Genomic DNA, 26,738 nt, shown 5'->3' on the forward strand with positions numbered 1-26,738 from the left:
ACTATCACAGAAAGTGGCTTTTCTGGTAGCGATCACATCTCTTCGGAGAGTGTCTGAGCTAGCAGCGTTGTCTTCCAAGGCTCCCTTCCTGGTCTTCCACCAGGACAAGGTAGTGCTGCGCCCCATTCAGGAGTTTCTCCCGAAGGTGGTATCCTCTTTTCATCTTAATCAGGATATCTTTTTGCCTTCGTTTTGTCCTCATGCAGTTCATCGGTATGAGAAGGATTTACATTTGTTAGATCTGGTGAGAGCACTCAGAATCTACATTTCCCGCACAGCGCCCCTGCGCCGTTCGGATGCACTCTTTGTCCTTGTCGCTGGTAAGCGCAAGGGGTCGCAGGCTTCTAAGGCCACCCTGGCTCGATGGATCAAAGAACCAATTCTTGAAGCCTACCGTTCTGCGGGGCTTCAGGTTCCATCAGGGCTAAAGGCCCATTCAACCAGAGCCGTGGGTGCGTCCTGGGCATTGCGACACCAGGCTACGGCTCAACAGGTGTGCCAGGCAGCTACCTGGTCGAGTCTGCACACTTTCACCAAACATTATCAGGTGCATACCTATGCTTCGGCGGACGCCAGCCTAGGTAGAAGAGTCCTGCAGGCGGCAGTTGCCTCCCCGTAGGGGAGGGCTGTCTTGCAGCTCTAACATGAGGTATTTCTTTACCCACCCAGGGACAGCTTTTGGACGTCCCAATCGTCTGGGTCTCCCAATAGAGCGCCGAAGAAGAAGGGAATTTTGTTACTTACCGTAAATTCCTTTTCTTCTAGCTCTTATTGGGAGACCCAGCACCCGCCCTGTTGTCCTTCGGGATTTTTGGTTTGTTTGCGGGTACACATGTTGTTCATGTTGAACGGTTTTCAGTTCTCCGATGTTTCTCGGAGTGAATTTGTTTAAACCAGTTATTGGCTTTCCTCCTTCTTGCTTTTGCACTAAAACTGGTGAGCCAGTGATCCCACTGGGGGTGTATAGCCAGAAGGGGAGGGGCCTTACACTTTTTAGTGTAATTGCTTTGTGTGGCCTCCGGAGGCAGTGCTATACACCCAATCGTCTGGGTCTCCCAATAAGAGCTAGAAGAAAAGGAATTTACGGTAAGTAACAAAATTCCCTTCTTTTCATTTCACATGAATAACAGTAAAAAAAGGACAATGCAATTTGTTGCGAAATTTCTTCTGAGTATGATACCCCTTATCTTGGGGAAAACTACTGTTTGGTTGTATAGCAGGGCTCAGAAGGGAAGGAGCACCATTTGAATTTTGGAGTGTATAAGTTCCTGGAATAGATAGTGGACGCCATGACACGTTTGCAGAGCCCCTGTAGTGCATAAATAGTGGAAACCTCACACAAGTCACCCCATTTTGGAAATTACACCATCAAGGTATTTATCTAGGTGTGTGGTGAGCACCTTGAGCCCAAAGGTGCTTCTCACATTTTTTAACGTTGAGCTGTAAAAATGAAAAAATATATAATTTTACCTCAAAAATGATTGTGGAGACACGGGGCTCAGTGGGTGCTCTCGTCCACTAAAACCCGCCGCCTTTAGAAAGACAGCGTGGCTCAGGGCTCATCCCAACTGAACGCCGGCCTCCTTAACCGTGGGCGTAACACTACTTAGACAACACAGGGTGAGGGAACCACAATAATTAGACTTTATTGGATCCCCAAACAATTAACGGCACATAACACATAACCAGCAAAACACAAATGTAACAGGCAACAGAGTCTCACCCTTCCGCTGGCTCACCAGGGATTTAGAATGTCCATGCCTCAGAGCTTCCAGGGCTACTTACTCCAATCCAGCAGCACCCCGCTTTTGGCAGGCACCCCACCGAGAAAGGAATAGCGCCAGATTTAGGAAGCTGTGTGAGGTCTGCAAAGTCTGTACCAGGTGACTGAACTGTCCCAACCTGAGTGTCCTCCTTAGGTAGTCCTGGTATGATGTTACAATCCTGGCAGCCGGAGTCGAAATCCCTAGGCTGTGGATATGGTCTCCAACCGGAACCGGAGTCCCTAGATTGAAGCCATAAGATATCCTGATCCTCTAGTCAACTCCTGAGAGCTTAGACTGGATCCATCAGCATCCATTAACCACCTGGTGGCTTAAAGAAGTCCCTTTTATAGCCACAGCCTTCCCCTTAGATACACTGCGTCCTCATCGATTGGTTGGACAAGAGCGCCTCTCCCATTGAATGAATCTCAAGCTGCATGGACAATGTTCATCCAAATGATGTCTACAGAAAGACTGAGGGTATACATGTAGTCTGGGAGTCACCGACTAGACAATGGCTACTAAGATAATCACATTAGCAATACACAACTACAATACAATGATTACTGGAAAAGTCTGGAGAAACAATACGTCTGGATTTCAGTGGCCAACACAATTACATGAGTCCAAAAGAGTCTTGTAAAAACAATGAGGGACTTATCCCCCGTCTATAAACAATCTATCATCCTGTCTGGCTGAATGTTAAGAAACTTTAACCCATGAGAGTCCATGTCGTCACAATGATGCTTTAGCCCACAATTTTTTTCATTTCACAAATTTAACAGGAGAAAATGGACCATGGAATTTGTTGTGAAGTTTCTCCTGAATAAAGGGATACCCGGTATGTGGTGGAAAAATACTGCTTGGGCTCAGAAGGGAGGCACTATTTTAATTTTGGAATGCAATTTTGGCTAGAGTAAGGCTGCTTTCACACTACGTTTTTTTAACATGCGTCATGAACGTTTTTTTGCTGCAAAAGCGGATCCTGCTTTTACAGCAAAAAACGCATGCAAACGCATCTGTTATTTTGCAGGATCCTGTCACTGGATGTTTAGGGGTGGGCATTGGAGTCATGTGATCGGGAGTGAGGGTACTAAATGTGCCAGACTGGGAGCCGGCTTCTCACAGCTGCAGACGCTCGTAACCAAGGTAAACATCGGGTAACTTGCTTGGATACCCGATATTTATCTTGGTTACGAGCGTCTGCAGCTGCTAGGAGCGGGCTCCCTGCACACGTAACCAACGTAAACATCGGGTAACTAAGAGAAGTGGTTACCCGATATTTACCTTGCTTACGAGTGTCCACAGCTCTCAGGTGGGAGAGAGAGAGGAGAGGGAGGGGGAAAGACAGAGATAGAGAGACAGAGAGAGGGAGGGAGGAGGAGAGAGAGACAGATCACTCGAGGCTGGTTTCTGGGCATGCTCAGTAGAGCAAGCAGGATCCTGTCTATCAGCATGTCAGCGTTCACATGCGTTTGCATGCTGTTTAGTCAGGATCCAGCAATTTGCAGTATTTGGATGCAGCTCAAAAACGCTACAAGTAGCGTTTTTGAAAGATGTTAAAAAACTGCAAGTCGCTGGATCCTCACTATAACGCACGCAAACGCAGGTGAACGCATGTTAACGCGAGTCCATTGCAAATGCATTGAAATGAAAACGCATTTGCACTGGATCCGTTTTTGCGTTAAAAAAACGTTCAGGACGCATGTTAAAAAAACGTAGTGTGAAAGCAGCCTAACTTGTAGATGCCATGTGCCATGTAGATTCCCTGACATGTCAAAACAGCAGGGACCCCCTACAATTGAATCCATTCTGGAGACTACACATCTCGAAGAATTCATCTAGGGGTATAGTGAGGAGTCTTATCCCTCACGTGATTCACAGAATTTTATAACTTTGGCCTGTAAAAATCAGAAATTACCATATTGCACTATTTTGCCAGAATGGTTTGGGGGTGCCATTTCACACTGGCAGAGCCCTCGACATGCCAGAAAAGATGTGCAGTGAGGGTATTGATACCACAGGTGTGCCATAGAATTTTATAACATTGGCCGGTGAAAAAAGAATAATCTTTTTTTTTTCAACTAAAATGTTGTTTTTAGCCCCAAGTTTTTAATTTTAGGGCTAATAAGAAAAAAAGTGTGCCATATGTTTGTTATGTAATTTCCCCTGAATGCACTAATACCCTACATGTAATGGGGACCTACATTTGTGGTACAGCACAAAGCTCAGAAAGGAAGGAGAGCTTTATTGGACTTGAGAATCTGCTGGAGTGGTTTGCGGGAACCATGTCACTTTGGCAAAGCTTCTGAGGTGCCAGGACAACAGAAATCCACCACAAGTGACCCCATTTTGCAAACTGCACCTCTCAATGAATTTATCCAAGAGTGCAGTGAGCATATTGACACCACAGGTGTGTCACAAAATTTTATGCTATTGGGCAGTGAAGAAAAAATAAGTACGATTTTATCACTAAAATGTTTTAGCCTCAGATTTCCAATTTTTAAAAGGGGAAATAGGTTAAAAAAAAGACCCCATAATGTGTTCCACAATTTCTTCTGAACGTGGTTATACCCGACATGTAAGTGTACAGCACTATTTGGTCACACAGCAGGGCTCAGGAGAGAAGGGGCACTATTGGACTTTTGGAGCACCGATTTTTCCTAAAATAGTTTGTGGACTCCATCTGTAGAGCCCCCATGTGCCAGAACAGTACAAATCCCCTCAAGTGACTCCATTTTGGAAATTACACCCTTCTGGGAATTTATCAAGGTTTAGTGACAATTTTGTCTCTGGGAAAAACTCATGCAGTCAAACGCAGTGAATGTTACAAAAATTTGGAAATAAGCCCTTGTACTGCCAGTGCAATGTAGTACATTGTGCCCAGCTCGTGATTCTGGAGACACACACCCTGTAAAATTGGGCGGGCTTTCACTTACTTTGTAATTTACGTGTAAATGTCTGAAATAGATGATTCAGACAAAAACCCCTATGAAACATTCTCTATAATGAGGCAGAATGAGCCACTTTGGACAGTGTCTGGCCTAGGATCCGGTGGTGTCTGTCTTCTAAGCGTTCACAAAAGCACAGCCAACCAGTTTTGTGCTCTTCTGAAAGATGGACAAAGCCGAACAGAGATTAGAGTCCAAAGTATCTCTGCCTGCCTCATAATGAATAGATCCCTTGGGGGTTTCATCTGAATCACATCATTGGGAGAGTTAGATGTAAACCCCGATGTAAGTTCTTAGTGTAGCGCACGGGATAAATGTAATCAGAAGTGTCATGTAAAAGGTTCCCAGTAAAAACTTCAACTCATTCCACATGCGAAAACAAGTCTCCACTCAGGTCTGTCATCTGTCAATGGATATATGGGTGGGATTGCACAATACTTGTAAAATTTGAGAGGTAAATGTGGTGTCAACATGCTCACTGCACGCCTAAATGAATTCAGTGAGGGGTTGTAGTTTATGAAGTGGGTCACTTATGGGGGTTCTGCTTTTCTGGCACTTCAGGGGCTCTGAAAATGTTGCATGGCACCCTCAAATCATTCCAGTAAAATCTGCAATCCAATATGGCTCTCATTTCTTTCTGAGCTTTGAACTGTGCTTCAAAAATAGTTTTCAACCAGATTTGAGGTATTGGAGTACTCAGGAGAAATTGATTAACAAATCCTACCTTTCATTTTCTCCTATTACCTTTTTAAAAATTAAAAACTTTGGGCACATTTTCAACATTTTTGTAGGAAAAAGTAAAATTTTCCTTTTCCCATCCATATAGCTTTATGTACTGTTAAGCATTAAAAGGGTTAATAAACTTCTTGGATGTGGTTTTGAGCAGTGTGAGGGGTGCAGTTTTTAGAATAGGGTCACATTTTTGATATTTTCTTCCATATGGGCCCCTCGGAGTCACTTCAAATGTGATGTGGTCCCTAAAAAAATTGGTTTTATACATTCTGTTGTAAAAATGAGAAATTGCTGAAAACATTTTAATCCTTCTAACTTCCTAACAAAAAAATGTTTCAAAATGATGCTGATATAAAGTAGACATGTAGGTTAATGTTAAATTATTTTGTGTGAACGCTCTGATATAAGCACATAACAATTAAAGGTTTGAAAGCTGCAACATTTTTAAAATCTTCACCAAACTTAAAAATATTTTTACAAATGTAAAAATTTTGGCTTAAATTTACCACTAAAATGAAGAACAATCTGTCACGAAAAAACATTCTCAAAATCACTGGGATCTGTTGAAGCGTTTCACAGCATGTACCACTTGTAAAATTTGGCCTTGTCAGGAAGATGAAAACAGGCTTGGGGGCGAAGGGGTTAATGGTACCATATTAGAGTCCATACAACACCTTTTTTTTTATGTTTTTTTTATAACATTTCGGGGTGTTGTTGAAGTGACCCAAAAAATGGCAATTTTAGGATTTCAAGTCTTTTTCTTTCCAACGCTTATCTTAGTTTTCCTTTGACATAATGGCATGGCCGAAAGTTTTGGAACCCTTCAAGTTATTCCAGAAAATGTTATTTTCCCAGAAAATTATTGCAATTAGAGATGTTTTGTTATTACACGTTTATTTCCATCATGTGTATTTGAACAACAATAAAAAATATAGGGGAAAAAAAGCAAATTTACAAAATTTCACACACAACCCCAAAAATGGGCCGGACAAAATTGTTAGCACCCTCAGCTTAATATTTGGTTGCACACCTTTTGAAATAAATAACTGCAATCAATCGCTTCCTATAATGATTAGCAAGCTTCTTACACCTCTCAACTGGAAATTTGAACCACTCTTCTTTTTCAAACTGCTCCAGGTCTCTATTATTTGAAGGCACCTTTACCCAACAGAAATTTTAAGATCTATCCACAGATGTTCAATGGGATTTAGATCCATGGTCATTCCTGCCACTTCAGAACTCTCAAGTGCTTTGTTTCCATCCATTTCTGGGTGCTTTGGAAGTATGTTTGTAGTTATTGTTCTTGTTACGGGGGTACCGGCAGATTAGGACCAGGGGGTATATATCCTAATCGTCAGTCGGGGCCCACCGTGCTCCAGATGACAAAGGAGCTGCTGGCACTTGAGAGTTAGGCAGAGACTATAGAGCTGGATGGTTCTCAGATAACCCAGGGAATCTGGGAACCGGTCACGTGTGTAGGGACACGTCAGACCGGACGACAACCTGGTTAGTGTTTTGGTGCACCTGGCGCTACACCAACCATGTGTGCAGGGAACACGTCAGGCCGGGTGGTGACCAGGTAGCGTTGACCAGAAGACCGCCACGAAAGTGCCCTGTCGGCCACGTGTGTAGGACACATCAGGCCAAGCGGTCCTCCGATTAGCCTTTTTGGTCACCTCTAGACTGGCCACGTGTGTGAGGACCACGTCAGGCTAAGAAATCACACCAGTAGCGTTGACTGGGATGCCAAGGAAGATACACACCTAATCCAGGAACACCCTGTTAACTCTACAGGGGTCCTGGGGTACGCTGTCCGTGCGCGTAGGGGGCACAATCGGACAGGTGGCGCAGCAGGTTCGTTGTCCGTGTGCGTAGGGGGCACAACCGGACAGGAGGCACATCAGCCGCAGCCCAGTTAACTCCACTGGGCTGCACAAGCAGAACTGGACGGCAGGAGGTGGAAGCCCAGCGCCTGACCCTAACGTGCTGAGCCACGGGTGTCTTGGTGTGACAAGCACCGGACGCCTAACCCTACCTACTGCTTCCAAACACAGGCTTATGCCGCAATAAGGCTCTAACATAGAGGTGTGCTCTGTCTGAGCAAATGTGAAGACTTCGCACCTCCATGTTGTCTCCAGCCCATTTTATAACCTGGGACCGCCCCAAACCCAGGGTGAAACCACCAAGGTCCAATAGCAGGGTGCCATGTCATCAGTGACGTCACCAGCGGCCTATCCGGAACCGTCATGTCATTGATGACCTCATGGCAGCCACGCCCCAAACACTTCACCAGTCATCGTCTGACGACCAATGGTGAGGTGCCAGATCATAGGGGCGGGCCTCTGCGAGCCAGTTTGGAGTGATTTCTTAGCCTGACGTGTCCTCTACACACGTGGCCATTCGCATAGTGACCAGAAACGCTAATCGGAAGACCGCTCGGCCTGTCGTGTCTAACACACGTGGCCGACAGGGCGCTATCGCAGCGGTCTTCTCGGTCAAAGCTAACTGGTCACCATCCGGCCTGACGTGTTCCCTGCACACGTGGTTGGGGTTGCGCCAATTCCACCGAAATGCTAACTGGGTTGTCGTCCGGTCTGACGTGTCCCTACACACGTGACTGGTTTCCTGGGTTATCTCAGAGCCATTACGCTCTATAGTCTCTGTTTAACCCACAGGGTGCCAGCAGCTCCATTACCATCTGGAGCACGGTGGGCCCCGACTGGCGATTGGGATATATACCCCCTGGTCCTAATCTGCCGGTCCCTCCGTAACAGTTCTGCTGGAAGACACATAACCTAGGATGCAAACCCAACATTTCTGACACTGGGCACGACATTGTGACCCAAAATCCTTTGGTAATCTTAAGATATCATAGTACCTTGCTCAGTCAAGGCACCCAGTGCCAGAGGCAGCAAAGCAACCCCAAAACATCTTAGAACCTCCACTGTATTTGACTGTAGGGACTATGTTGTCTTCTTTTGTAGGCTTTATTCCATTTTCGGTAAACAGTAGAATGATGTGCTTTACCAACAAGCTCTATCTTGGTCTCATATTTCCACAAGTTGAATTTCCAGAATGATTTTTGCTTTCTCACATACATTTTGTCAAACTGCAGTCTAGTTTTTTTATGTTTGTGTCAGCAGTGGGGTCCTCCTGGGTCACTTGCCATAGCATTTCATTTCATTCAAATGTCGATGCATAGTTCACAGTGACACTGATGCACCCTGAGCCTGCAGGAAAGCTTGAATTTCTTTCAAATTTGTTTGGGGCTGCTTTCCACCATCCGGAATACCTGCATTGCAACCTTTAATCAATTTTTCTCTGCCGTCCACGTTCAGGGAGATTTGCTACTATGTCATGGGTTGAAAACTTGATTATGTTGCACACCATGGACAAAGGAGCATCAAGATATCTGAAGATGTAATCTTGAGATTGTTGTTATTTTTCAACAATTTGGGTTCTCAAGTTTTCAGGCAGTTCTCTTTTCTTTCTGCTCAGCATGCACACTATTCAGAGATTTAGTCAACTTCTTCCCTTTTTATCTGGTTTCAGATGTGATTTTCAAATTGCCCACTCCTGTTACTTGCTACAGGTGAATTTGAGCGAGCACCATATGCTTGCAACAAAGTTGTTTACTCACAATTTTGGAGAGGTGCCAACAATTTTGTCTGGTCCTTTTTGGTGGGTTTGTGTGAAATTATGTCAAGTTTTCTCTGTATTTTTTGTGTTGTTCCAATGCACACAAAGGAAAAAAAACATGTATGACAATTGCAATAATTTTCTGGGAGAAATACTTCATTTTCTGGAACAATTTCAAAGGTCAACATTTTCAGCCATAACTGTACCTGTTTGAGAGTTCTTTTGTTTGGGGGGAGGGTGATTTTTTTGTAGTTTATAACAACTTCATTCAAAAATTCCAAGTGAAATGAAATGAAAAAAAAAAAAATGCAATTCTTGTTTGGTATTCATTTTTATTGCATTAAGTGAGCTGTAATCGTGACCTAGCAATAAAATACTGAGTACCTATGGTGTTTTTTTGCATTCACTGCTGTGGTTTTTAGTGGTACAATTTTGGGAAACATACTGTATATAGTAACACTTGATTTTTTTATGACTTTTTGGGAGGAGTTGAAGTGACCAAAATATGTCAATTTTAGCATTTAATTTTTTTTCTTTGCAACGTTTGCAAGTGAAATAAATGTATTTTTTGATAAATCTTTCTTTTGTGGATGTTACAATGCTGAATATGCTTGTTTGTATTCTTTATTTTCAAATGGGGAAAAGGGATGATTCAGACTTTTGCGTTTTTATACTTTTGATTTTGATAGAAAATTAAAAAAAGATAAAAAAGCGTTTAGCATAACCTGATTTAAATAATATAGCAACACACTCTGAGTTGCACATTCTGAGCTCTACGGGTGCTTCCAGTTATCCATACTCTCGTTTCCTTCCTTGTTTCAAGCCTTTAACCCAATAGATTGCAACTTAGGACAGGATTTTAGCTACACAGAATTAGAAAACACTACAATACAGTGTTCACACATGATAAAATGAATGTAATAGCAGATTTGAGTCATGTGGCTGGAATTATTTTTTACTTGATCACTTTATAGCTTGTAATGCAAACTTACCTGAACAATATGGGGTAAGTGTATTAAAATTTAAACGAGTTTTCTCACCTTAAGTGCGTACAATTGCAAAGTGCATGTAAATATGAGCCCCTCTTATTAACTATTGCCTCCTATTAAAAATCTTCTGTTCTTAAGACTGAATCGATTTTCAATTTCATGGTTTACTGCTTATTACCTAGGTTACCGGCCACCTCTTTACTCTATGTACCTACCTAAGCAAAGAGCAATACAGTTATTTGCAGTTATAAGGCTGCTTTCACATCAGCGTTTTTTTTGCCAGTCGGCAAAAAAATGCATACGACCGGATCCTGTGGATTGAATATGCAACCACAATTGTTATTTTACCGGATCCTTCTGCAGCGGGACACAGAATTTATCGTCCGGCACTGGAGTCAGCTGATCTGGAATCAGCTGAACTCATGATCTCACAGACCGCACACACTGTAATGGATGCAGGTTAACAGCAGTCACTGCCTGCTGCCGATCACGTGTGACCGTGTGCTGGCTGTGTGGTCTGGAGTTCAGCTGAGTTCAGATCATCTGACTCCAGTGTCTGCCAATTACTTGTTCTGTGTCCCACTGCATCCATCGCAGCGTGTGAGGTCAGCTGAGTTCGGCCGTCACCGGAGTAAGCTGATCTGAACTCAACTGAACTCAGCCAGCAGAACAAGTAATCAGATCAGCTGCTTCAAGTGTCGGCCCTTAACTTGTTCTGTCTCCCCTGCATCCATCGCAGCAGGTGCAGGCTGTGAGGTCAGCTGAGTTCAGATCAGGTGACTCCAGTGACGGCCGAACTCAGCTGACCTCACACCCCGCACACGCGATTGATGCAGGGGGACAGAGAACAAGTAATCGGCCAACACTGGAGTCAGCTGATCTGATTACTTGTTCTGCTGGCTGTGTGGTTAGGCGTAGGGATGAGTGAGAAGTAAAATGCTCTTTGGGCGAAGCCCATTTCTATTTTTTTTTTAATTATTATCATCAATTAAAATTAATTATTATTATTAATTAAAAAAAAAAAAGGCCTCTTTACACTCTGCAATCTCACTAGCGTGCGTACCCGCCCCCATCGTTTGTGCGTCACGGGCAAATCGCTGTCCGTGGCGCACAAAATCGCGCGTACCCATCACACGTACTTACCTGCCTAGCGACGTCGCTGTGACCGGCGAACCGCCTTCTTTCTAAGGGGGCGGTTCGTTCGTCGTCACAGCGACGTCACTAAGCGGCCACCCAATAGAAGCGGAGGGGCGGAGATGAGCGGGACGTAACATCCCGCCCACCTCCTTCTTTTCTCATTGCCGGCGGCTGCAGGTAAAGTTGAGCTTCCTCGTTCCTGCGGTGTCACACATAGCGATGTGTGCTACCGCAGGAACGAGGAACAACATCGTATCTGCTGCGGCAACGATAATTGGGAAGGGACCCCCATGTCAGCGATTAGCGATTTTGAACGTTTTTGCGACGATTCAAAATTGCTAACGCGTCCGGATGTGCGTCACAAATTCCGTGACCCCAACGACATCACTTTAGCGATGTCATGGCGTGTAAAGCGGCCTTTATGGGTAAAAAAAATAAATTGTGGGCTCCCGCTGCATTTTCTATTGCTAAGGGTAACACAAGCAGCTGCTGGCAACCCCCACTGCTTGGTGTTACCTTCACTGGCAATGGAAAATCCAGGAAAGCCCTTTTTATTTATTTTTTTTTTAATTTTTTGCCCAAAAACTAAAAGAAAAAAAGCAAATGACATGGGCTTCGCCATATTTTTTCTATGCTAGCCTGGTATAGCAGGCAGGTACGGGCTGCCTCCAACCCCCAGCTGCCTATTTGTACCCAGCTGGGAACCAAAAATATAGGGAAGCCCTTTTTTTTAATTATTTCATAAATTTAATGAAATAATGAAAAAAAAATAATGACGTGGGCTTTGCTTAATTTTTGTGGCCAGGTACAGCTAGGCAGCTGGGGACTGGAATCTTAGCCCAAGCTTTCACCCCCCCCCCCCCCTCCACTGCGAATTGCAGTCCGCAGCAACCCCATAAAATGGCGTTTTAATAGAATCTCCATCTTCTGGCGCTGTATCCAACTCTTCCAGCGGCCCGGGTGGCACGCTGGGTAATAAGGGGTTAATACCAGCTTTGTTTGACCAGCTGATATAAAGCCCCAGATTCTAAATGTCAGGCCAAGTTTGACCCAGCCATTAAGAATTTCTAATAAAGGGTTAAAAAGGCATCACACATAGAAAAAATATTTTATTAGAAATAAATACACAGACACACTTAGGGACTCCATCTTTATTACTCCCTCTCACCCCTCCACGATCCTGGTCTTCTTTCTTCTTTCTTCAACTGATGCAGCTCCACTAGAAAGCATGGGGAGAAACTGCTTTCTGGGCATGCTCAGCACTGAAAACAGGATCCTGCCTATCAGAAACGGTGACTTCCGATAGAGCAGGATCTGGCTCATCGAAAAGCATTGCAGGCACTGCCGCAATATGAAGGATCCGGTGAGTTGCAGTATTTTGCTGGAGGTCAAAAATGCTACAAGTAGCGTTTTTGAAAAAAGATAAAATACTGCATCTTACCGGATCCAGTGTGTGCAACACGCAATTGCAAGTGAACGCATATTGCTGCGATTCCATTGCAAATGCATTGAAATGACAACACATTTGTAAAGGATCCGGTCATATGCGGTTTGCATTTTTTTGCTGACCGGCAAAAAAAAGCTGATGTGAAAGCAGACTAAGCTTACAGTTTGCAAACCTGAAAGCTCAGCTTTGATTTTGGCCAGATTACAAGATCCACCCAACTTCAGTGCTAGTGTGCTCCTTTGATGTTGCAGAGCAGCATTGGAAATCCCAAAGTTTGGTCCAGAGATGCAACCTCTGGTCTAAACTGTCAGTCATCATGAGTGCACCACCCCCAGCAAACAGTAAGCTGGAAGATAGGGGAGTTGTGTGGTCTCGGAAGATCAAAGATTAGACAATCCCTTTAATACTTTAAGTGTAAGTCTAATAATGACATCTTTTGCCACTCATAGATGTCAGTCTGAGCAGTGATTTTATTACCGGCTTTTGTCAAGAAACCGAGGAAGACCACCTCCAAACGTTGTCAATGTTACATGAAGTATCCTACAATGCAGCTTTCCTGTTTGCCTACAGTATGCGGAAGGTGACTTGGTGCATTTTTTACAGCGTTTTGTGTTTATTTTTTAACAATTAAAAAACTAACACCGCACCCCCTTCTGCATCAGAAAACCCGAGCCTTTCATCGGCTGAATGACGATGTCCCACCTGAAGTGAAGAAAAGACGACTTGAGGAATTAATAGCAGTCTTCCGGGAAGAGGCAGAAAAAGTCAGTCAAAAAGCATTGGGAAGTACACAGCTAGTGCTTGTGGAAGGAGTGAGTATTTGTCTTATTGCCTTGGATTGCATAGAAAATGGTATTGTATTGTAAAATATGTGTATACTGGTAAGTCATAAACAAGGTTCAATAACCCTGTAAACAGTGATCCCAAGACAGTTTTTTCAGTAGGCATTAAAGAGATTGCAACAAGCTTATAATTTAGTCCCTATCTGTTGGATGTGGATAGCTTATTGATCACCACTGGAGATCCAACCGCTGGGACTCCCATTGATTCTGATAACAAGGCTCTACAGACCAGTGTGATTGGAGTTGAGGTCGAGCATGCACACCTCCCCTCCATTCCTCCTCTATGGGACGGCCAGTGGTAGCTGAGTACAGCAGTGAGCAGGATGAAGTGATGTAGATATTATATGGAGCAACATGTGCATAGCCATTCAAGGAGAGAGGAAACTCACCGACACTTGCAAATGAATAAATCAATACTGTTTTTCATATCAGTAGAGATCAAGCAGCTAAATCAGTAGTGTAGCAGGGCGCGAAACTCCAATCTTAATTATTAATGTCGACCTCGATTTCTTCATCATTCCTTATAGGAGACCCAGACCATGGGTGTATAGCTTCTGCCTCCGGAGGACACACAAAGTACTACACTAAAAAGTGTAGCTCCTCCCTCCTAGCATATACACCCCCTGGATAACCAAATACAGCCAGTTCAATGCTTTGTGTTCAGGTGGCACACATCACAGCATTCTCATCTGATTTTTGAATTTAAAGAGTTGGAAGAAAAGCGGGTCCAAGTTGGACCCCCGGCATGTCCCTTCTCACCCCACTGTGTCGGCGGTGCTGTTAAGGTTGATTTTAAGGCTGGAGCCTTTACATGCCGCGCTCCTTCACCATCCCTCGGGCTCTGGCTTGAAGTGGGAGCCAACACGGTTCTCACTGCTTTGCAGGAGACCGGTCTCCATCCGCAGCCCTCTCAGGACCCTGCCGGACGGAGCACTCACCCCTCAGGGACCTGGCCCTGCGTCTCTCAAGCTAAGTATTTGAGACGTTATTGTGGGTCCCTTGCCTTTTTTATTGTTGGGGAGAGTGTGTTAGTTATTTTGGTGACATTTCCGGCCGGTTCTCTGGTTTTCCCCTGAGAACCGCGCCGAGGGTGCCTGCTCGCCGGCCGCATTGTAAAATTTAGTCCCCGGCTTCAGCTGCGGCCTACTTTCGGTTTCACTGCCCCTGCATGTCAGTCATGCAGAGGGACAGTGCGGCGCCGCCTACCGGCCGTTCAGCAGTGGGGAGGACACTCCTCTCTGAGGAGATGTTTCCCTCCCCTGTATATCCCCTTGGCCCTCCGATTCCCGCTCTTGGACTAGGCCCCGCCCCCCCTCCTCCTCACTCCGGCGCCATTTTATCAGCGTTCTCACACTGATCGGCACTGGCTGCTGCATCTCTGCAACCTGACTGGGGGTCTGAGCTGTGGGATCCGGAGGGCACACAAATCGGTCTGGTAAGCCACAACCTCTGGTTGTGGACTTTATTATACACTCTCTGGGGGTCATTCTGAAGGAGTGTGTTTTTACTGCAGAGCACCCACCTCAGCAGCATGTCTCACACTAGGAGCAAGGCTGCAAGGCTGTACTCAATATGCACTGCATGTAAGCTCGTACTGCCTGAACCGAGCACATATCCTCATTGTGATGCCTGCTCTAACATGGTGGTGCCTCAGCCTGGAGTCTCCCCAGTGGTCCCTCAGGCTGCTCTGGCCCCGGTGGCTGAACCCCCGGCTTGGGTAGAATTGTTTACTAAGTCTATCTCCCAGTCCTTCGCTGACTCCATGGGAGAGCTGTCCCGGACTCTGCTGAGCATGCATCAGCCCCCTTCACAGGGTGCCCCTGCTGCTTCAGCTCGCTCTCCAGAGCTCACAGAGGATTCTTCATCTGCTCCCAGACCCCGTCCTCCTAAAAGGAAACGCAGGGACCCCTCTCCTTCCTCGTCCCGCGGCTCCGATTCACGAGCCGATTCGCAGGACGAGGAGGATGTCTTTACTGGGGGCTCGGACGCTACCTCTATGTGCCCCATTGACCTGACTGAGGGGGATGCAGATGTTAGTGATTTGATTCCGTCCATTAATACTGTACTGGACCTCAATCCGCCAGTATCAGTGGAGCAACCCTCTCTGGCAGAAAAGCACCAGTTCACTTTGCCTAAGAGACCAAGGAGTGTGTTTTTTAACCACTCCAGTTTTCAGGCCACTGTGTCCAAGCCCAGAGCCTGTCCTGACAAACGCTTTCCTAAGCGTGGTTCTGATGACCGTTTTCCTTTTCCACCAGAGGTGGTCAAGGAGTGGGCTCTCTCACCAAAGGTGGACCCTCCGGTGTCTAGACTCTCAGCCCGGACAGTTGTATCTGTGGCTGATGGCACCTCACTCAAGGATCCCACTGACCGCCAGGTTGACCTCCTGGCCAAGTCTGTCTATGAGGCGACAGGGGCCTCGTTCTCCCCATCTTTTGCAGCAGTGTGGGCTCTCAAAGCCATCTCTGCTTCCCTGGAGGAGATGCATACCCTCACTAGGGACTCTATGCCTGAATTGGTTGCTTTAACTTCCCAGGCTTCAGCCTTTTCAGCCTACACCATGTCTGCCATGCTGGAAGCCTCTCACCGCACTGCGGTGGCCTCCGCCAATTCCCTCGCTATCCGCAGGATCTTGTGGCTTCGTGAGTGGAAGGCAGATGCTTCCTCAAAGAAGTACCTTGCTGGGTCCAGGCTGTTCGGCGAACAGCTGGATGAAATTATTAAGGAGGCTACTGGCGGGAAGAGTACTTCCTTGCCACAGACTAAAGCCAGGAAACCTGACCAGGGCAGGAACCAGTCGAGGTTTCGTTCCTTTCGTTCCTCCAACTGGTCGTCCTCTAAGCCCTCGGCCTCGTCCACTAACTCAGCCAAGGACCAGAAGCCCTCCTGGCGCAAGAAGCTGCGTCCACAAGGGTCTGCAGGAGCTGCTGCCACCAAGGCAGCCTCCTCTTGACTATCTGGTCGAGCCAGCGACGTCCTTGGTCGGTGGCAGGCTCTCCCACTTTGGCGACGTGTGGTTCCAACACGTCTCCGACCAGTGGGTGCGGGATATCATCTCCCACGGCTACAGGATAGAGTTCTCTTCCAGCCCGCCAAACAGATTTTTTCTGTCAACTCCCCCCTGTTCCAAGGCCGCCGCCTTCTCTCAGGCCGTGGCATCCTTGCAGGCCAACGGAGTAATTGTACCGGTTCCCGCCAGGGAACGGTTCAGAGGTTTCTATTCAAATCTCTTCCTAGTCCCCAAAAAGGACGGTTCCTTCCGGCCCATCCTGGATCTCAAGCTTCTCAACCAGCATGTTCAGGTGCGGCATTTTCGCATGGAGTCTCTGCGATCAGTCATTGCCTCAATGACCCAAGGAGATTTCCTGGCATCCATCGACATCAGAGATGCCTATCTGCATGTGCCAATTGCAGTTTCGCACCAGCGTTGGCTACGTTTTGCAATCGGAGAGGAACATTTCCAATTCGTGGCTCTCCCCTTCGGGTTAGCCACGGCCCCTCGAGTATTCACCAAGGTCATGGCAGCAGTGGTTGCGGTTCTGCACCTCCAAGGGTTGGCAGTAATTCCTTACCTGGACTACCTTCTTGTCAAGGCTTCATCCAGTGCAGACTGTCAGCGGAGTGTCTCGCTCACTCTCGCCACTCTTGTTCAATTCTGGTGGCTTGTCAATCTGCCCAAGTCCACTCTGACCCCGACCCAAAAACTCACGTACCTAGGGATGCAATTCGAAGCTCTGCCGGCACTTGTCAAGCTGCCCTTAGTCAAACAGCAGTCCCTCCATCCGGCGGTGCGCTCTCTGTTGAGGCCCCGCCGTCATTCCATCAGGCACCTGATGCAGGTGCTGGGTCAGATGGTGGCGTCAATGGAAGCGGTTCCCTTTGCCCAGTTCCATCTGCGTCCTCTGCAGCTGGACATTCTCCGCTGTTGGGACAAGCGGATCTCTTCCTTGCACAGGTTGGTGGCTCTGTCGCCACAAGCCAGGAGCTCTCTTCAGTGGTGGCTTCGGCCTCTCTCTCTGTCTCAGGGATGCTCCTTCCTGACCCCGTCCTGGGTGATCCTCACCACGGATGCCAGTCTATCCGGCTGGGGAGCAGTATTTCTCCACCACCGAGCACAGGGCACTTGGACTCCGTCCGAATCAGTCCTCTCGATCAATGTGCTGGAAATCAGAGCTGTGCTCCTAGCTCTCGTAGCCTTTCACCACCTGTTGGCGGGCAAGCACATTCGAGTCCAGTCAGACAACGCGACAGCAGTTGCCTACATCAATCACCAGGGCGGGACTCGCAGCCGCCTGGCAATGATGGCATCACGGCACAACAACAAGGTCCCGGTTTACGTGGCTCGCTCCCACGATCCTCAGGCCTTTGCAGCGGACGCGCTGGTTCAGGATTGGTCCCAGTTTCATCTGGCTTACGTGTTTCCCCCTCTAGCTCTCTTGCCCAGAGTCCTGCGCAAGATCAGAATGGAGGGCCGTCGGGTCATACTCATCGCTCCAGACTGGCCCAGGCGAGCTTGGTACCCAGACATGCTCCGTCTGTCCGTAGAGGTGCCGTGGCATCTCCCGGACCGCCTAGACCTTCTCTCTCAAGGTCCGTTTTTCCGCCAGAATTCTGTGGCTCTCAGATTGACGACGTGGCTCTTGAGTCCTGGATCCTGACGGCTTCCGGCATTCCTCCCGAAGTCATCTCCACTATGACTCAGGCTCGGAAGTCTTCCTCGGCAAAAATTTACCACAGGACTTGGAGAATTTTCCTGTACTGGTGTCGTTCTTCCGGCCATGCCCCTTGGCCTTTTTCCCTGCCAACCATCCTGTCCTTTCTTCAGTCCGGTCTGCAGCTAGGACTATCCCTCAATTCCCTTAAGGGACAAGTCTCGGCTCTGTCAGTGTTCTTTCAGCGGCGTATCGCCCGACTGGCTCAGGTGCGCACCTTCATGCAGGGCGCATCTCACATCATTCCACCTTACCGGCGGCCTTTGGATCCCTGGGACCTTAATCTGGTCCTCACGGCCTTACAGAAACCCCCCTTTGAGCCTCTTAGGGAAGTTTCTTTGTTTCGGCTTTCACAAAAAGTCGTTTTTCTGGTGGCCATAACCTCTCTCAGGAGAGTCTCTGATTTGGCCGCGCTCTCTTCGGAGTCACCTTTTTTGGTTTTTCATCAAGACAAGGTAGTTCTCCGTCCAACTCCGGACTTTCTTCCTAAGGTGGTCTCTCCTTTCCACCTTAACCAGGACATTTCATTGCCTTCCCTTTGTCCGGCCCCTGTTCATCGCTTTGAGAAAGCGTTGCATACTTTAGATCTGGTGCGGGCGCTCCGGATCTATGTGTCACGCACCGCTGCTCTAAGGCGGTGCACCTCTCTTTTTGGGCTGACCACAGGTCAGCGCAAGGGTCTCTCGGCTTCTAAACCGACCTTAGCTCGTTGGATTAGGTCGGCCATATCCGACGCCTACCAGAGTACTCAGGTGCCTCCCCCGCCGGGGATCAAGGCACACTCGACCAGAGCTGTCGGTGCCTCTTGGGCTTTTAGGCACCAGGCTACGGCTCAGCAGGTCTGTCAGGCTGCCACTTGGTCTAGTCTGCACACCTTTTCAAAGCACTACCAAGTGCATGCTCATGCTTCGGCAGATGCGAACTTGGGCAGACGCATCCTTCAGGCGGCTGTCGCCCATTTGTGAAGTTAGGTTTTGCCTACTTCTCAGTTTTCAGTTTATTCCCACCCATGGACTGCTTTGGGACGTCCCATGGTCTGGGTCTCCCATAAGGAACGATGAAGAAAAAGAGAATTTTGTTTACTTACCGTAAATTCTTTTTCTTATAGTTCCGACATGGGAGACCCAGCACCCTCCCTGTTGCCTGTTGGCAGTTTTCTTGTTCCGTGTGTTTTCACCGGCTGTTGTTGTAGACAGAGGTTCCGGTTGTTCCGGGTTTTCCTCTATCTCTACTTGTGGGTGGATGTCCTCCTTCAGCTTTTGCACTAAACTGGCTGTATTTGGTTATCCAGGGGGTGTATATGCTAGGAGGGAGGAGCTACACTTTTTAGTGTAGTACTTTGTGTGTCCTCCGGAGGCAGAAGCTATACACCCATGGTCTGGGTCTCCCATGTCGGAACTATAAGAAAAAGAATTTACGGTAAGTAAACAAAATTCTCTTTTTTATTATTATTTCAATAAATACAATAATTTACACTGGCTGGATCACCATTATGTTAAAGGGAACTTGCTAATGTTAAAGGGGATCTTCTCCGCTAACTGTTGCAGGTGAGTTCTGCATAATAACACAGGTCTACATAAAAAATATTTTTTTTAATCATCGCAAGTGACTTTCTTCTTTTCTGAATCATCTTTTTGTCCTGATTTCAAAAATGTATATAGTTTTTCTGTAGCACGTGTAGTTTCCATGGATCAGCATCATTATTAGAAGGTATAGGAAATATACTAGCGACATTAAGAAAACAGTAATCTACATATTAGAAAAAAATTCTTCACCATACAAAACAGTTTTTATTGAACCAAAATAATTTCACATGCAAAATAGAAACCAAAATATGAGCAGAAATTAAAAGTGCTTGACATTAGACCGTCGTTGATACGATTTTTCAGGGTTGTCCCTATATAACATCCAACAGTAATCTGACATCATTGAGTCATTCCAAAAACTCTGGTAGCCGTGTCCCATTCCTTTAATGTCCTGGTGAAACCGCTCGCCTTGTTCATCATTTACATCTCCAAGATTTTGAGGGAAGAAATCTAAATGTGAATGCAAAAAGTGCATTTTCAGAGACATGCGACATCCAAGACACTGGTATGCATTTAGCAGTTCCTCAACACCTTCAACATATTCTGGAGATTTATTTTTTCCTAAGAAGTTTACACAGATCCACTTGAAGCTTGTCCAAGATCTCAATTTCTTATCATTTAGAGTTTCTTGAAACACATCATCTCTCATAAGCTCTCTGATCTGAGGACCAACAAATACCCCTTCCTTCAGTTTTGCTGGTGAAATGCTGGAGAATTTCTTTGAAATGTACTGGAACCCTTGTGAATTTGTCTTTGCCATGGCTTTCACAAAGTTTTTAATCACAACTTTATATGTAGTGGGGGAAAAAAGATTTTTGTTGGAGCAACTAAAGGATTATGCTGAACATTGTCTCTATCTGGAGCATAGATGTCTCTCTGTCCCCAATCACGACGAACATAATACTCTACTGTATTTCTACTGTCCCATAAACACAAGAAGCAACACTATTTTGTGAAAACTCCTTGTATTGCCATTAGCAGACTAATCCCTTTCTACTGATATCCCTTTGATGATGCTTATATTGTATAGCATCCAAAACAACTGACTAATTTTCATAAATTTCCTTTAGATGACATAAGTGAACAATAGGGATTGATGGTTTCATATTTTCATTGTGAAGCAACACTGCTTTCAAACGACTCTGGGATGAGTCAATATACAATCGCCCATCTGCAACAAAATACTCTTGATTCAGTTCTTCAAAGAGGCCATACACATTGTTACAGTACACCATTGGTCCATCAACTGTGAAAATTTGTGTTAAAGTGTCACTTCTGTTTCGGTAATAATACACTTTGACATCATCATGAAGAAGATTCTTCTGTTTCAAGCTACATGCAAGAAGTTCAGCTTTATTTTTTAACAATGAAATGTCTCTTATTAATTTAATTCACGTTGAGTAAAGCGTTCTGGCTGCTCCATCAGGTACATACTCCTCTTGCGCGTAGTTGAATAAAGTCTGCAGTCTATTGCATTTTTCCTCGCCCACTGAAAAGGACTCCTCTGCCCACCCATTGTGGAAAAACTGTTTTTTAACAGCTCTCCCCTTCCTTTGTCTACCTTTGCCTTCGCCCCAGCAGACATTTGGTGTTCGCACCTGTGGAAATGGAGCTTCTGACAGACAGAGAGATAATATATATATATTATTATATACATGTGTCTATACACATACTGTATATACTGTGTACAAAAGTAGCTCATGTAATTTTATGGTAACATGAAGAACAGAAAAATAATTTTAAATCAAAGTGTTTGCTTACACACCATGTTATGATTAGGATTGTTATAAACTTGAAGCCCACAAACATACTTCTGAACAGCCTTTGTGTATCATCCAGTTTTCAATAAGGATGATATAAGAATTGGGATTTTTTTTTTATACCAATAGAGGTATTGATCTATGATACATTCAGATCATTCTCTGGATTCCTAGGGGTCTCAGTGGTCAAAACCCAATGATTAATAAGTTATGTTTTATCCAATGAATAAACATGGTAAAATCTCTTTAACCTACCTACATCCATATAAGAACGGTTTGTAGCTAGCTTGAAGAGTATAGGGCACTTCTTAGTAGTATATTAATTATATGAGTTATTATATCAGAGATAGACATTGAATTAGTCGGTCCTGGCAGTTGGTAGCTGAATACTCAGCACCAGAAAGCTGTTCATGTACTTTAATAGTGTAAAATTAGTACTATTTACCATTTTCTCTTTTCTTGTCTTTTCTTCAGATTAGTAAACGTTCATCCTCAGAGCTGTGTGGTAGGAATGATGGAAACACTAAAGTGGTCTTCCCTGATATTCCCATAAGTAATTCATTACTAGAGAATGATCTCCGAGCCAGACCAGGGGACTATGTCTTAGTAGAGGTAAATTATTTGTACTACATACTTGAGATTCTGAAAATGTCTTCATCTTTTTCACTAAAGCAGATTTTTGAGCTTTATATTCTGCCCTTTGTAAGGGTAGCGAATTACAGCTACCGGTCTGTGTTCATAGTTGACAAAACGGTACAAAAAATGACATTGTTTTGCCTGTTAGCTGTTCTGATATATACACCCAACATACAGTCTTCTGTATTCAATAGGAGATTGCTCCTTCTGCCGACCTACATTTTGCATGATGTAACACCTGTATTTTTATTTTTTCAGATCACTTCTTCTAGTTCACAAAGCTTAAAGGGAAGACTACTTGGTTTAGCTGATATCCAGTCATCACCAGCCTACTCCTAAGTGTAAAGCTCTTATTCCATAGCAAAGTTCATCAGTTTGCCATTTTCTCAAAATTTTCATAGTATTCTTGTCTATCACATATTAAAATTGTTATACATCCTTTGTACAATTATGTGTCCTTTTTTAAAGGGAATCTGTCACCAAGTTTTTGCTTATCCAGCTGAGAGCAGCCTGATCTGGGGGCAAGAGATCTTGATTGTAGTGATATATGACTGGAAATTCTAGGCCTATACGTATAACCTCTACTGGGGATAACATCCTTGAGGGTTTCCTAAGAGATGCTAGAAATATCAAAAAACTGACCCGCACATCCAACAAATGTGAACAGGTGCTAACTGAAAAAACATAGTAACTGTAAATGCATACAGTTGCACACTGAAAAATCCAGAAATGTATAAGGGAAAATATGGCACTGCATTACTGCAAAAGACAGATATTTAGTTTATGTATTGGCCAATGCATGCAAGCCCGGACACCAACGGCAAGGTGTATATCTCTATAATCCGGGAACCTAACTTAAATGCCACTCTCTAGGTTAAAAGCATCTGTATCTGGGCAAAATGCCACTATTTGGACTACAAACCTCCATGTATGGGCAGCTAGGCTCCTGCTACAATGGTTATGAACACAGCCAGGTCTTAGGGCGGAGTGCTCAGTCAGAAAAAGACTCACTAGAAATATCAAAAAACTGACCCGCACATCCAACAAATGTGAACAGGTGCTAACTGAAAAAACTTAGTAACTATAAATGCATACAGTTGCACACTGAAAAAGCCAAATATGTACAAGGGAAAATATGGCACTGCATTACTGCAAAAGAGAGATATTTAGTTTATGTATTGGCCAATGCAACTAAGCCCGGACACCAACGGCAAGGTATATCTCTGTATTCAATAAGAGATTGCTCCTTCTGCCGACCTGCATTTTGCATAATGTAACACCTGTATTTTTATTTTTTCAGATCACTTCTTCTAGTTCACAAAGCTTAAAGGGAAGGCTACTTGGTTTAGCTGATCTCCAGTCATCACCAGCCTACTCCTAAGTGTAAAGCTCTTATTCCATAGCAAAGTTCATCAGTTTGCCATTTTCTCAAAATTTTCATAGTATTCTTGTCCATCACATATTAAAATTGTTATACATCCTTTGTATAATTATGTGTCCGTTTTTAAAGGGAATCTGTCACCAAGTTTTTGCTTATCCACCTGAGAGCAGCCTGATCTGGGGGCAAGAGATCTTGATTGTAGCGATATATGACTGGAAATTCTAGGCCAATACGTATAACTTCTACTGGGGATAAAATCATTGAGGGTTTCCTAGGAGACGCTATCCTGGAGTGACTCAATAAGACCAGCCTCATGACCCCGTATCAACATGTGTTTATGAGGGATAGGTCCCGTCATACTAATCTAGTCAACTCGTATGAGGAGCCAAGTTCCAGACTGGAACAGGAAAAGGCAGTGGATGTTATCTATATGGACTTTGCAAAGGCGTTTGATACTGTGCCACACAAAAGTTTGATACATAAAATGATAGTAATGGAACTAGGGGAAAATACGTTTAACTGGATTAAAACCTGGCACAGTGATTGGAATAAAAGGGTGACTATTAACCCCTTAATGAACACAGGCAGTATTTTTACGTCATAGCGGTCATATTTTGAATCACTGCGGGCTGCTTCAAGCAGCCTGCGGCGATCAGAACACATATCAGCTGATTTATACAGCTAACGTGTGCTTGCCAGGCACAAGCGGAATCGCTATCCGCCCGTGCCTTTTAAGTCCTTAAATGGCACTGTCAATATGTGACAACGCCATGTTAATGGCGATCCGTACTTACAGGCCATAGCGGAAGTCATGTGACGTGATCACGTGGATCTGGTGGTTGTCATGGTAGCACAGGGTTATGTGATGACTCCTGTGCTCACATGACTAAGGTCCTGTAAGAACCAACTGAGTGCTGCCTGTTACAAGAGATGAGAATTTCTTTAGATCTGATCAGTAGAAATCAGGAGAAATAATGAGCGGTCAGACTGCTGATCCATATAGCCCCCTAAGGGGTCTAGAAAACTTAAAAAAAAAGTTGAAAAGAAAACCAAAAACCTAAAAGTTTAAATATCCCCCATCTGCCCCATTGCAAATTAAATGGTTAAAAAAAACCACACTTAGTATCGCTGCATTCCGAAACGCCCGATCTATCAAAATATAAAATCAATTAATCTGATCAGAAAGCGGCATAGCGGCAAAAAAAAGTCCAAACACCAAAATTATGTTTTTTGGTCACCAGAAAGCTTGCGCAAAATGCAAACACAGGCGATCAAAACATAGCATCTACGCAGAAATAGTACGGTTAAAACCGTCAGCTGAAGACACAAAAAATAAGCTGTCACTGAGCCACAGATCTCGAAAAATGAGAAAGCTACGGGTCATGGGAAATGGTGCAAAATATATGCAATTTTTTTTTTTGGACAAAATTCTGACCTGTTTTTTAACTCGTTAGATAAAAGTAAACCTATTCATATTTGGTGTCTACGAATGCGCACCAACCTCACACCGTTACATCAGTTTTACTATATAGTGAACAAAGTGAATAAAATATCTCAAAAACAAAAGTGCAATCGCACTTTCTTCAGCGCTCTATTGGGAGACCCAGACGATTGGGGTATAGCTACTGCCCTCCGGAGGCCACACAAAGCACTACACTAAAAAGTGCAAGGCCCCTCCCCTTCTGGCTATACCCCCCCGTGGTATCACGGGTTCTCCAGTTTTCAAGCTTTGTGCGAAGGAGGTCAGACATCCACGCATAGCTCCACAGATTTTAGTCAGCAGTAGCTGCTGACTATTTCGGATGGAAGAAAAGAGGGCCCATATAGGGCCCCCAGCATGCTCCCTTCTCACCCGTGGATGGTGTTGTAAGGTTGAGGTACCTATTGCTGGTACAGGGGCTGGAGCCCCACATGCTGTTTTCCTTCCACATCCCCTTGTAGGGCTCTGTGGAAGTGGGATCCTGCCGGCCTCTAAGCTCTGACGCCGGGCTCCATCCACAGACCCATAGCACCTGATGGATACGGAGCAGGAGTACAATCAGGGACAAGGCCCTGCATCATACAGGTACTCTGTGTCCCCGGCAGGCACAGACACACTCCGGGCTGGCTGGGTGTTGTAGTGCGCCGGGGACCGTAACGATTGAGTTGGTGTTCCTGCAGTTTACTGGGGGACTTTTGTGTTGTGGGAACGCAGCGCCGACCCCCACTGGACCGGCGGCGCTGCTGTGACTTGTAGTGCGCCGGGGACACGCCGACCGCGCTTTTACGGCGGCGGCGTTTATAAATCCAGTCCCCGGCTTTTGCGGCCTAGCTCCGCTTCGTTCCCGCCCCCACCCTGTCAATCAGGGTAGGGGAGAGACGCTGTTTCACAGCAGCGACGAGGGCTGGAGCCTGATTTACATGCTCCAGCCCTCTCACTAGGCACAGAGGGAAGCAGGCTTCCCGCTCTTAGTCAGGAACGCCCAGGGCCCGCCCCCCTCCTCTCCCAGGACGCCGGCAGCCATTACATGCAGTCTGGCTGGAGGAAGGACGCAAGGCTCTGGGAGACCTGGACTAGGGGGCTTTTGGAGACCACACACCCGCTCTTAAGCGGGCGGTAAGCGGCATTTCAGCTGGCCCCTCTAGTGCCTCAGTGTGTATTGGTGTACTGTGTCACCAGATATATATATTTATTTATTTCTTGCACTGTGAGTCGCTTCCTGGCTGGATACCCCAGATCGCTCTGAGGAGGCAGCAACATGTCATCCACAAAACGCAAGGCTGCCAAGGCTAGGGCTGTGTACACTGCGTGTGCTGCATGTGGGGCTGCTCTACCAGCAGGTTCCAAAGACCCCCATTGTGTGCAATGCTCAGATCCGGTGCTGCTTCGCCAGCCGGAGTCCGGAGAGGTAGTGACCCAGGCTGAGACGCTTGTAAGTCCTGCCCCGGTGTCAGGGACAGACTTTGCAGTTTTTGCTGATGGAATGTCTGTGACTATGGCAAAAATCCTTGAAACTTTGCAATCCATGACTGGGGCTCAGTCTATGGACACGGCGAGGTCTCTGTCCTCTAATCCCCCTCAGTTGGAATTAATCCAGACTGCAAGGGGGTCCCCGGCTTCCCAGGCTGAGTATTATGACTCAGATGATAGCCCCAGCCACCCTAAGCGAGCTCGCTGGGAAAG

At 45.7% G+C, this 26,738-nt stretch overlaps 1 protein-coding gene across 4 annotated transcripts in view; it reads left to right on the forward strand.

Moving 5' to 3' along the window:
* Nucleotides 1-22,656, forward strand: part of CDK5RAP1 (CDK5RAP1 mitochondrial tRNA methylthiotransferase) — a 147,763-nt gene extending 125,107 nt beyond the window's left edge. For 2 of the 4 annotated variants that reach the window (XM_075349797.1, XM_075349798.1), the window contains exons 11-14: nucleotides 13,108-13,238; nucleotides 13,321-13,470; nucleotides 22,033-22,170; nucleotides 22,453-22,654. In XM_075349797.1, coding sequence (XP_075205912.1) covers nucleotides 13,108-13,238; nucleotides 13,321-13,470; nucleotides 22,033-22,170; nucleotides 22,453-22,533 — 500 coding nt within the window. In that variant the 3' untranslated portion in view covers nucleotides 22,534-22,654. Of the gene's footprint in view, nucleotides 1-13,107; nucleotides 13,239-13,320; nucleotides 13,471-22,032; nucleotides 22,171-22,452 lie in introns of all 4 variants that reach the window. The other 2 variants (XM_075349799.1, XM_075349796.1) reach the window with 2 other exon arrangements.
* The last annotated feature ends 4,082 nt before the right edge of the window (nucleotides 22,657-26,738 follow it).

This window comes from Anomaloglossus baeobatrachus, chromosome 5 (genome assembly GCF_048569485.1).
Source record: "Anomaloglossus baeobatrachus isolate aAnoBae1 chromosome 5, aAnoBae1.hap1, whole genome shotgun sequence".
NCBI lineage: Eukaryota > Metazoa > Chordata > Amphibia > Anura > Aromobatidae > Anomaloglossus > Anomaloglossus baeobatrachus.